Source organism: Pseudochaenichthys georgianus, chromosome 11 (genome assembly GCF_902827115.2).
Source record: "Pseudochaenichthys georgianus chromosome 11, fPseGeo1.2, whole genome shotgun sequence".
NCBI classification, from domain to species: domain Eukaryota; kingdom Metazoa; phylum Chordata; class Actinopteri; order Perciformes; family Channichthyidae; genus Pseudochaenichthys; species Pseudochaenichthys georgianus.
In genome coordinates, this window is record NC_047513.1 from 19,086,672 (window position 1) to 19,098,231 (window position 11,560).

The 11,560-nt window shown below is 40.8% G+C and overlaps 1 protein-coding gene across 1 annotated transcript; it reads right to left on the minus strand.

Moving 5' to 3' along the window:
- Window positions 1-3,308: 3,308 nt before the first annotated feature.
- Window positions 3,309-11,220, minus strand: fam8a1a (family with sequence similarity 8 member A1a). Its single transcript, XM_034094422.2, has 5 exons — window positions 10,437-11,220; window positions 10,073-10,193; window positions 9,730-9,853; window positions 4,645-4,784; window positions 3,309-4,537 (listed from the first exon to the last, which is right to left on the minus strand). The coding sequence occupies exons 1-5, from the start codon at window positions 10,840-10,842 to the stop codon at window positions 4,396-4,398; spliced, it is 933 nt and encodes a 310-aa protein (XP_033950313.1). The 5' UTR covers window positions 10,843-11,220; the 3' UTR covers window positions 3,309-4,395.
- Window positions 11,221-11,560: the final 340 nt, after the last annotated feature.

Sequence of the window (11,560 nt, forward strand, 5' to 3'; positions counted from 1 at the left end):
CCTTTGTCCTGTCCCGTTGGGGGTCCCGCCGTCTGCTCTCCTGCCGGGGGTCCTGCCAGCTCCTTGTCCTGTCTCGTTGGAGGTCCCGCCGACTACTCTCCTGCCGGGGGTCCTGCCAACCCTTTGTCCTGTGCCGTTGGATGCCCCGCCGACTGCTCTCCTGCCGGGGGTCCTGCCGGCCCTTTGTCCTGTCCCGTTGGGGGTCCCGCCGTCTGCTCTCCTGCCGGGGGTCCTGCCAACCCTTTGTCCTGTACCATTGGGGGTCCCGCCGTCTACTCTCCTGCTGGGGGTCCTGCCAGCTCCTTGTCCTGTCTCGTTGGAGGTCCCGCCGACTACTCTCCTGCCGGGGGTCCTGCCAACCCTTTGTCCTGTGCCGTTGGAGGCCCCACTGACTCCTCTCCTGCCGGGGGTCCTGCCAACTCTTAGTCCTGTGCCGTTGGAGGCCCCGCCGACTACTCTCCTGCCGGGGGTCCTGCCAACCCTTTGTCCTGTCCCGTTGGGGGTCCCGCCGTCTGCTCTCCTGCCGGGGGTCCTGCCAACCCTTTGTCCTGTGCTGTTGGAAGCCCCGCCGACTGCTCTCCTGCTGGGGGTCCTGCCAATCCCGTGTCCTGGTCCTCTTCCGTGGGGGATCCTGCCGAGGCCTGTCCCACCAGCTCCGACACCGGGTCCTGCCCGGCCTCCGGCACTGTCCCGTCAGCGCCTTCCTGCCCGGCCTTTAGTGTTTTTGACCCTAAGAAACCCTGATGCATTAATCAATAACAATAATACACAGCTCCTCTCTGCTCCAGAGGATTTAAAAAATATATCCCAATGCCACAAAAATGCATCAGTGACGTGGTTGAAATCTTGTCTCCAGAAAACAAAAAACTGAAACAAGCGGTATCAGTGACTGTGTGTTTGATGTGGCTCTTTGCAGTAACAGAGAAAGAATGTGGCTCTTAACCTCTGACTGGTTGGCCACCCCTGCCCTAGAGGGTGTTAGGTACACTACCTACTTATAAAAATAGCACTTTACCACTGCACCCTCTCTAATCTCAGTTGCACCCTTAGTCATTTTGTTCTGGAACCGGGCCTGATACAGCTGGTAACAGAACAAGAGTTTGAATCATGGTTTGAATGCGTACATTAACAGGTTTATGATATCACTGCCCCGTCTAAAACACGAGTGGATCTGACTTTAATTACATTTGTCTCGAGTGTTTCGTCAACTTAATGTGTTGCTTAAAATAATACTTCTGCATACAGTATGTGACACTGTGACGGCCCGTCCACACAGCGGCGTGCGCTGACGCTTGCCGGCGGGCGTGTCTGAAACTCGACCAACAACCAATCACATGAATCTCCCGCCCCTGACACACAAGCAGCGGTTTGATTGGCTAGAGCTTGTACTGGCATATGATTCGATTGGCTGACGCCTCACCGAGGCGTCAAAAGTTGAACATTGCTCAACTTTTGCAGCGAGCCACGCCAGCTACGCTCCACGTCGCTTCCCACGATGCATTTCGGCTAAAAGTGACGTCACCCCATTCAAAATGAATCGGGAAGCGTCAACGCACGCCGCTGTGTGGACGGGCCGTGAGTGTTGCACAGCCATATACGGCTCGGATGACTCAGATAAGGAAATATATGATACTTTATGATGATGCATGTGATGTGATATATGAATAATAATGGGACACATCGACGTCTGCACTCACAGTGCCAAAATCCTGCTTCGTAGTATACTACGAAGCAGATTTTCGTTTAGCAAGATAACTTCTGGGATTTCCGGTACTACGAAGCTGGTTCACTTTTTAGCGGGCTAGATCTCCATGGTGATTTATCCTGGAATCTAGTCTGTGCTCCGAAGCAGGATATGTTCCAGGATAAGAGATCAACTCAGCGAAAGCACCACGCCTGCTGACCAATCGGAGCTCAGTGTGCGGAGGAAATATAGTTTAAACTGCGGTTACAGGAAAGACGGCCGGCCAAAATCACCGACTGTGTGAACGTGAAAATGAATAGATCACCTCCCATGTTCAGAGCAATCGGACTATTATAACTATCATTATACTATTATGTTAAGAAAGCTTAATTAAATATCTGCCACAACATAAGTAACCAGATCAAAGTAACATTACGTAGCCTACAGTCCGCGGCACTGTGAGTGCAGACGTCGATGTGTCCCATTATCATTCATATCACATGCATCATAATGTATCATATATTTCCTTATCTGAGTCAGCCGAGCCGTATCTGGCTGTGCAACACTCACACACTGTCACATACTGTATGCAGAAGTATTATTTTAAGCAACACATTAAGTTGACGAAACACTCGAGTCAAATGTAATTAAAGTCAGATCCACTCGTGTCTTGGATTGGGCAGTATATCATAAACCTGTTAATGTACGCATTCAAACACTTGTTCTTTTACCAGCTGTATTCACCTTGCAGGTGCAACTATGTGGCTTTGATCCTGGATAAAGTGTTTAAGTCATGGATGTTTAAAGTTTAACTTCTTCATATTTGACTAATATTATAGTTGACTTTTCATTCAGGAAGTATGACGCTGCGCTGTCAGTACGCTTCTCCATGTTTGTGATTGGTCGAATGCTCCAGATACCACCCCTTTTATGTGAACGCGCACCTAACTAGATAGGACACGGCTGGCTTGAGGACAGTTTAGCGAGAGCGGCTTTGTTTTGGATTAAGTCAACCGGATAACTCAAAGCATATCCAGGATATGTTGAACTAGATTCGTAGTATACCCCCCAGTTTAGCCGCATAAGTTACCATGGAGATCTAGCCTGCTAAAAAGAGAACCAGCTTCGTAGGACCGGAAACCCCGAGTTTTCGCTGAAGTTAGTCGGCTCAGCGAAAATCCTGCTTCGTACTATACCCCCCAGGTTGAAAGTCAAATGTTGACATTAAAGTGCACAACACGTTACCGTTGTACCAGAGTGTGTAATGTCCTTTGCAGGTCTTTAAGTAAAAACTAATCCCTTGAATCCTGTAATTATATAGCACAGTAGCTCTATCGCCCACATCCTCAGACATGAGACAAAGAAAATAGATTTCTTAATGTATTCTGACAATCCTGGCCATCTTTTGCCTAAATCAGCCTGACCTCCAAAACTTCGCCCTATAGGTAATGATGACCATCCCTTATACTCGCTTTTGTGCTTAAAACTGATTCAGTGCAGTATTATCACTCAATCGCTTCTGCTTTGAAACATGTTCCCCCGTATGCAGCACATCCATTAAATACAACCAAATAAATGTTCACTAATGCAAGGGGACACAATTCCTTCAATGAGAATCTTAAAGAAGCTTACAAATATTTGTATTTAATCTTCAACATCTCCCTCCTTAGTGGTAAACAGTGTCAATGCTATGTCAGCATGTGGTTGGTTTTCATCAAAATGTGCATAGTAAATTGAGATATTACGTGCAAAATGTTGTTTTATCGATATATTTGAGTGAGTCTCTCAAAAGTGAAGATATTGGTATTTGAGACAATGAATAAAAAATGGTTGCAACCTTAACACTTTGCATTAATCATGTACCAGTTTGTAAATAAGTCGCCATACTGCAGGTTTAAGTAAACTCTAAACTGGTCTGCTTAGCCAACATTATGACATATGAATAAATGGTTAATAATCTCTGATAACATAAGAGTTTTACATTATGCATAATTAGGAATCAGACATGTGCCGTGGCATTCGATCTGATGCTAAACAGTTGCCCTGAGTCACAAGATTTACAAGTCGGAAGACAGAAATATGAGCAGGGAATACACAAACACACTTTCTAGTGTTTGAACCTCATACACGAGGGACTAAAACGTTATTTTGAATAACAAAACAATACTTCTTCATCAAAATATCCATAGGCAGAGAAAATGGATACAAATAAGCCCGGCGTTACTTTTCTTCAGTCGGAGTGCTTAAGAATAATCACAATATAACAGAAGAAATCCTTAGCAAACCAAACATTTAAATTCAACATTATCAATTTGAAGAAAAGAACAATAACCAAGTAATGCTTGATCCATTGAAGTATGTTTTTAAATTATTCTGATTTCATACACTTCTTTTAGATTATTATTAGAATAATTAAATCAAACACAAACATAAATATCAGTATTAACTTGTTTTGCACTTATCAAAAATTACAATACTTTAAAGAGTTTCTGACATCTTATTTGCTGATTCCGTGGTTTAAAAGATTCTTTTGAATTCAAGAACCAGGTCGAAACCTGCATGCATCCAATATCAAAGTGCAGTTTAAGTCCTTGTTTGATCCAGCGAAGAAATGGGCTAATGCATTGCTTTTTTCAAAGTAAGTTCATTTCTAACTTTAAACTTAAAACACTCTGCACCCGCAGTATGAGAGTCTGCTGCCTGAGGAGAGGCTATCTGCCTCTGCGCTTGACCACAATGGTCCCCGCCACAATGTCATACACAGTCCTGTTGTGCTGGAAGAAGAGGAGAGTGATGAAGACGGGAAAGAGGAAGGCGATGGAGAAGTTCTTATTAAGTGCCCGCACTGCAGAGCTGTGAAAGGAACAAGACAAAGCTTCAGAATCCCCACAGAGATGCTCTACAGAGACATTGGTTTGTGATTTTAGACACGACAGTGGATTAAAACGTTGGCCACTCACGCAGAGAGGGAGACATTAGAGGCCGGGACTACAAGGACTCGGTTGGGTCGGACCAAAGTGGAGTTGTCACACGTCACCACGCGCAGGCCCAGCAGGAACTTCCCTGGCGTGGCACCACCAGCTCCCCAAATACAGATGGTCTGATTGGAAAAGAAGGACACCATTAATACATTTAAAACAGGATGCATCTTTATGTGAGACATTGTTAAAAACCACAAAGGCGCTAATACAATAAACTGTACAGCAGTAAAGTGCTGAAGGTATGAAGGAATGATATCATGCTGCAGAGGAAAAATGCTAGAAATATATTTTCAGGTCGACACAAACGAACCCTGCCAGATGGCATTCATCTGAGCTGAGGTGTCTTAATGTCCCAAGGCGGGCTCCCACCTGGGAAAACAAGCCACTGATGCAGAGTCGAACAAGAGACGTGAGACATGACTTCATCTCAGGCAACTATGCGCACAACGTTGCATCACTGTGCTCTGTAGGAGCTAGGGTGGTGTTGTAAAGGCTGGGGCAGGCTCTCCTCATTAAACAAGAGCATGTTTGAGCTGGGAGGGAGTTCATACTGAATGAGGATTGGTAGTGTGTCATATATCAATATTCCAATTACTGTATAGAGACTATTCTGCACTGTTTCTATTATATTCTGTTTCTATTATATTTGTATTTTATTTACTTGCACTATTTTATCTGTGTTATTGTGTTGCACTGTTGGAGCAACCCTGTCTCCTAAAAATTACGTTCCCACAGAACTAAACTGCATTCTCAATTACGTTTAGCTAGAAACGTATTTACTCCCACGTTACGTTTGTTATGAACGTATCTCAAATACGTTTATTTTCTACATATCTTCTAGAAACATGTTTTCTCCCAGGTTACGTTCCTTATGAACGTATCTGAAATACGTTTATTTTCTACATATCTTTGCCATTCATTGTCTTGCTTATAATGATGATAATAGTCATTTATAAATATCATTTTAGAGCACACCTTTGAAATCGACAATCGGGCTCGATATATGGTTAAATTAAAATCAGTAGGCGAGGCTGTAATTTCGCCAGCTGTTACTCTCATGTGCGAGGCAGAACATAATAGTTTTAACATGCCAAAAAGCTGCTGTGACAAATCCAGAGTTACGTGTTTCTGTACTTCCTCTAAGAAGAAAGGACAGTAACAGAAGAGCTCTGTGGCTTCAGGCTTGATCGCCGTTCAAATGACAGCGTTGGTTTCCCCAAAAGTGGGCGGGGCTGTAAAGTGAAGTAGATTTTACTGTCATCTATTATTCAAAACCATTCTATTTATTCTAACGTATTACATGCCAGTGTTTTATCTTTTTATTTATTTGTTTTTATTTTAAATCGTATAATGTCGGACTTGTTTTGTCGTCTTTGAGGAAAAGAAATGGGGTTTAGAGATTCAAAATACTGAAATCTGTATTTTTTAAAATCTCTTCCTTCTAATTTGTTATTCTTTTCTAAATAACACACTGTTATTTACTCAACAATAGCACACAATTATCCTTGTTTTTATTTATTCGTTTAATTCTATAATCTTGGGCATTTTAGCATGCTTTTTAGCCGTAAATAAAGTCACCAGTAACAGACGGGACATTTCGAGATTTAGGATGGCCCAAGACACTACACTACCCATAATCCCCAGCTATCGTTTGGGACTACAGTCCCGTTGACAAACCCCGTGATGTTGCGCCGAGGTTACGCCGAGCGTCAAGCTCTTTGAAATGGAACGAAACCACGGCAGACTATTCAAAACTGGACTCGAACGCCCCACCAGAACTACACATGCTGGCTATTGTGTTTCGCAACATGTTCTCTATGGCACGTCTCTACTGGGAATTGTAGTTTTAAAAGACGTTTTTCCCAAATGTAGAAGTTGACAGTATTAAACTGTGTACAGCCCTGGAGGTTATAGGCAATAGGAAACACATTGGTGTGTATACATTTAAAACATGTAATTACTAAATGGGTGAAAATCGCTTGTATCCATAATGGGCAGCATTAATATATACCCACACGACAGCTCATTGTTACTTTGTAATTCTACTCCACTACAATTCAGAGGTTAACCTGGTATTTTTACTCCACTACATTTAGTTTAGTTACTTTGCAGATTCTGATTAATGATGTGGAATATAAACAACCCTTAAAGCAGACTTTAGTTACACCTGAATACAATTCAGGGAAGGTGATTGTCAAGTGCCAACAATCAGGAGAGATATTTGATAGTTGGTGCTTGAGAAGACTAAACATTTATCTGCAGATCTTTATAAAGTATATTCATTACTCGTTATTCTCTACTAATAGTTAATTAAAAACTGTATAATGGCTATTTTGCATATCCCTTTCAAGATTTCAAGGTTTTCTAAGGTGTATTGATCTTATACACAACTTGGGTCGCAGGTTCCTCAACAGACATCTATCAATATGTGTGTACTGTATACCTCCACCATTAAACTGTCATATTCTGCACATTTCTTATTCTATCTACATACATAAGAGTATAATTAATGTGTATAATATCATTTAAAATAAGTGTTTCAACATAGTTAACATTGCAGGAAAGCAATATGTTAGACGTTAAGTACTTTGTCAGGCTTAATATTCATCTGTAGATAGATACCCCCAGAGCTTTTTTCTTGTTTAAAAGAAGACCTTAACCTAAAGTATGTTTTAATGTGTTAATAAAGGTTAATTCGTTTTTCTGTTTTGCACATCCTCCTATTAATATCTTTGTACATCCAGCACTAAACTGTTTTATTGTAGAGATCACTTAGTATCTTCTCGACTTTTTATATTCTATATTTCTATCATTGACCTTCTACTTTCCCCCTATGAAAGTATGTACTCTTAATATTGTTTTGATCAAATAAGATTATGCAACAAAAATAATTCAATAACATGCTTTAACCACTAGGCGGTGCACACAGGGTACACACAGCATACTAATAATAACTTTGTATTATTAGTGTAGACACTTATGTATAACATCTGAAGATGTGTAGTTTTATTCATGTTTTTACATCATTTTACAGGATATTGCTATACTATTTCTCTTGTTTTACTTCTACACATTAATATCTGATTTGTAAAACATCACAGACAGAAAGGCATAGGCTATCCGTCATTTAATAGTAAGCTATTGAAATTGTGATTCCATAGATGTGTCTCCCATCACCCAAATCCCCTGACTATTCTCTCAACTCAGTATTTAGATTCTTATATTCAAAGAAAATCAGTAATATCTTTAAAAACTACAAGTCCTTTTCGATCAGCTGTGCACCGTTATGGTGTAAATATAACCTATATACCAATTGGATCAAATATAAAAGTCAGCCGAATTACTATTGATACTGCAAGGAGACGTATTTTGTGAAAAGAAATTGAAGATGTTGTTTAATTGTTGATATATTTATGATCCACGTCAAGTATTCAGTTTTGGCAGCAGTTCTCCTGTTTGTCTCTCTCTATAAATAAAGAATTACGGCAGATGTGTAATATGTAATGCAGCCGAACCGTGTATTACAATGCCGTTATGTGATGACTTCCAAAGAGAAAAGCAAGCACACTCTGAATTAGGTATTATTTTATTTTTCGTTGTCGGATATCATATCTCCATATCATATCAACACCATATCCCAGCGTGCATTGCGGCTAAAACATCCAATCAACAAGCTTCAAGCTGAGGATCTTGGGTAATCAGTTTAGTGGGTTTGTGGTGTGTATCGCTCAAAATGTCCCGTCTGTTTCCGGTGACTTTATTTACGGCTAAAAAGCCCAAGATTATAGAATTAAATGAATAAATAAAAACAAGGATAATTGTGTGTTATTGTTGAGTAAATAACAGTGTGTTATTTAGAAAAGAATAATAAATTAGAAGGAAAAGATTTTAAAAAATACAGATTTCAGTATTTTGAGGCTCTGAGCCCCATTTCTTTTCCTCACAGACGGAAAAAAAGTCCGACATTATACGATTTAAAATAAAAACAAATAAATAAAAGATAAAACACTGGCATGTAATTTACGTTAGAATAAATAGAATGGTTTTGAATAATAGATGAGAGTAAATCTACTTCACTTTACAGCCCCGCCCACTTTTGGGGAAACCAGCGCTGTCATTTGAACGGCGATCAAGCCTGAAGTCACAGAGCTCTTCTGTTACTGTCCTTTCTTCTTAGAGGAAGTACAGAAACACGTAACTCTGGATTTGTTTTAATGTTTGAGGTGCAATAAACGACACAGCAGCTTTTTGGCATGTTAAAACTATTATGTTCTGCCTCGCACATGAGAGTAACAGCTGGCGAAATTACAGCCTCGCCTACTGATTTTAATTTAACCATATATCGAGCCCGATTGTCGATTTCAAAGGTGTGCTCTAAAATGATATTTATAAATAACTAATTATCATTATTATAAGCAAGACAATAAATGGCAAAGATATGTAGAAAATAAACGTATTTAAGTTACATTCATAACTAACGTAACGTGGAAGAAAATATGCTTCTAGAAGATATGTAGAAAATAAACGTATTTGAGATACGTTCATAACTAACGTAACGTGGGAGAAAATACGTTTCTAGCTAAACGTAATTGAGAATGCAGTTTAGTTCTGTGGGAACGTAATTTTTAGGAGACAGGGTTGGTTGGAGGAGCCTGTGACCTAAGATTTCCATTGTCATAACTACACTGTAGCTATGCACACATGACAATAAAAGCCTTGCAACTTGAAACATTAAAAATACATTGATTATAAATACTTAAGTAAGTACCATTAAAGACCACCAACACATTTTTTTATCATTCACTTTCCCTCCCTGTATAATTGAAAGATGTTACTACATTTACAAAAAGATGTATGTGTATTTAATTTGGGGCATAAATCAACACTTATCAATAATGGTGATACGACATCTTCTATCTAAACTAACAAAACACTGAACACTTTCACTAACGAGTTCAAATGTCCATGCATTCTCAGATGTGAACTTTCCTGCTTGGCATTTTTCATCTAGCTTAAATATTTGTGCATGTTACATCCATATCACCATGTGATCATATGACTCACCTCATAGAAGCACACCAGCAGCCTGTAGGCCAGAGCTACAGCCATCATCTTCTGCAGGTCCTCCATGGACGTGTTCTCATCGATCTCCTCCACAATGAAGTGGGTAATGAACTTGGTAATGTCCCTTTAAACACAAGAGAAAGTATGTAGTAGTAGTGAGGATGGATCACCTCTGGAATGTTGAAACACCTTGGCACCAAAGCATGGATGCAAAATGTGTACTTTGCATAACTGAACCACAGCTACACCACAGTCTGGTTAGTAGAGTTTAGTTGTTTATTTGTTCAACCTTTGAGTTGAAAAGGTCTGTTTACCCTGAACAGAGCATAACAGTTCCACTCACTTCATCCCACTCAGATGCATGATCCACAGCACAATGGTGGCCTTCACACAAAACAGGATAAAGAAATCCACAGTCTCAGCCAGGAACCTCTGGAGAGGAGAGGGGATGATGTACTCCTGTCCTGTATGAAGAACATAAGCATCTTATATACAGACGCATATGACTAGATCTCGAGAATGTGTCAAATGAGAAAGACTTGGGAAAGACTTTAAGCTTGTTTACTTAGTAATTAACTTAAGCCTGCTTCCCACAGACTCATGACCTAGCTTGCACAAAATAAAGCCCACACACTACTGGAACAGCTTTTCGGCTGACGTAGGCCTTTCACTACCACAGAAATCTCACGGACAAACATGATCCATACCTGGCTGAGGAGGACTTCCATTCTGTTGCTGGGCTGTCCGGGCATCAGCGGCTGTCTGCTCCGTGTGGGCACCAGCTGGGTGGGGGTAGGATGCGTGGAAATTGAGGGGATAGGGGTAACTATACCGGTTTAGCGTGTCAAAGCCTAGCTGCGCACCGGCGGATGTTGAAGCAGTTGTACCCGGTGTCTGAGGGCATGTCCCCGGCGGAGGGAAACAACCCGGAGGAGGGAAGGGGAAGGCAGACAGAGACACCCAGCTTTGCCAATTGGAATAACCCCAGTGATACTGCCACATCCACTGCTGCAACTTTGCGCAGTATTCCGTTGTTGCGGTGCTCGGAGGCTGCTTCGCGTCACTTTCAGGGCCGTCAAGGCGGTTTTCACCCGCTGTAGTAGTCTCAAGCATGCCTGTCCCACTTCACAGCCTCGCCTTATTTGACAGGAAGATATCTAAAAAAAAATCGTCTTTACGCCGTCAGGTAGTATCTCCTTAGCTCCTCGCATTAGCTCCCAGCTGGTTACAAATACAGCAGCGCTATGCTAAGAGTGTTTGTAAATACAGGGATTTCCGGGACCGCTCAACGATGCCTGTTACTCTGCAGATTGGTTTCCTTGTTTAACATTTCCGTCAGTTAAAATAAACAACAACGAATCCTTTTAAATTAAAATGTCTACCTTGTCTGTGCAGCAGATATTAGCAATATACGATAATCGTGTGATATTTCGCAATAACAACCCCCCTCTGTCAAAAATGGTATAATCCATTTAAAGAGGCCTCCTGTATATTTCACTGGGCCCATCTTTTACTTTTTAGCTCGTAGTAACTGTAATAAAGTACTTTTTATTACACCATTTTTTTTTGAAAAAGTGTTCCTATTACTGCTTCATTTTGGTAACAGGGTCATTTTTTTCATAGGGTGCCATTTGGACTTCATAAATTGGGTGAAATAAATTGTTGATTTACCTACTTTTTAATGTTCTATTCTATAAAGGACATATCTAATTTGATTAAAAACATTTTGGTCAAGCTCAGGCACCTAAATCTATATATATATAGATATATTAATGTAGTACCGCTGTGATTCAGCTGCACTTATCGGGGGTGCCATTCAAATGCATGCCAT

Bases quoted from the DNA above. Each gene is read 5' to 3' on its own strand.
- fam8a1a (XM_034094422.2), bottom strand. From the start codon at position 10,842: ATGCTTGAGACTACTACAGCGGGTGAAAACCGCCTTGACGGCCCTGAA. The intron at 10,194-10,436 runs GTATGGATCATG...TTCTTCATACAG, and splicing joins TGGAAGTCCTCCTCAGCCAG to GACAGGAGTACATCATCCCC. The intron at 4,785-9,729 runs GTGAGTCATATG...TTTTCCAATCAG, and splicing joins TGCTGGTGTGCTTCTATGAG to ACCATCTGTATTTGGGGAGC.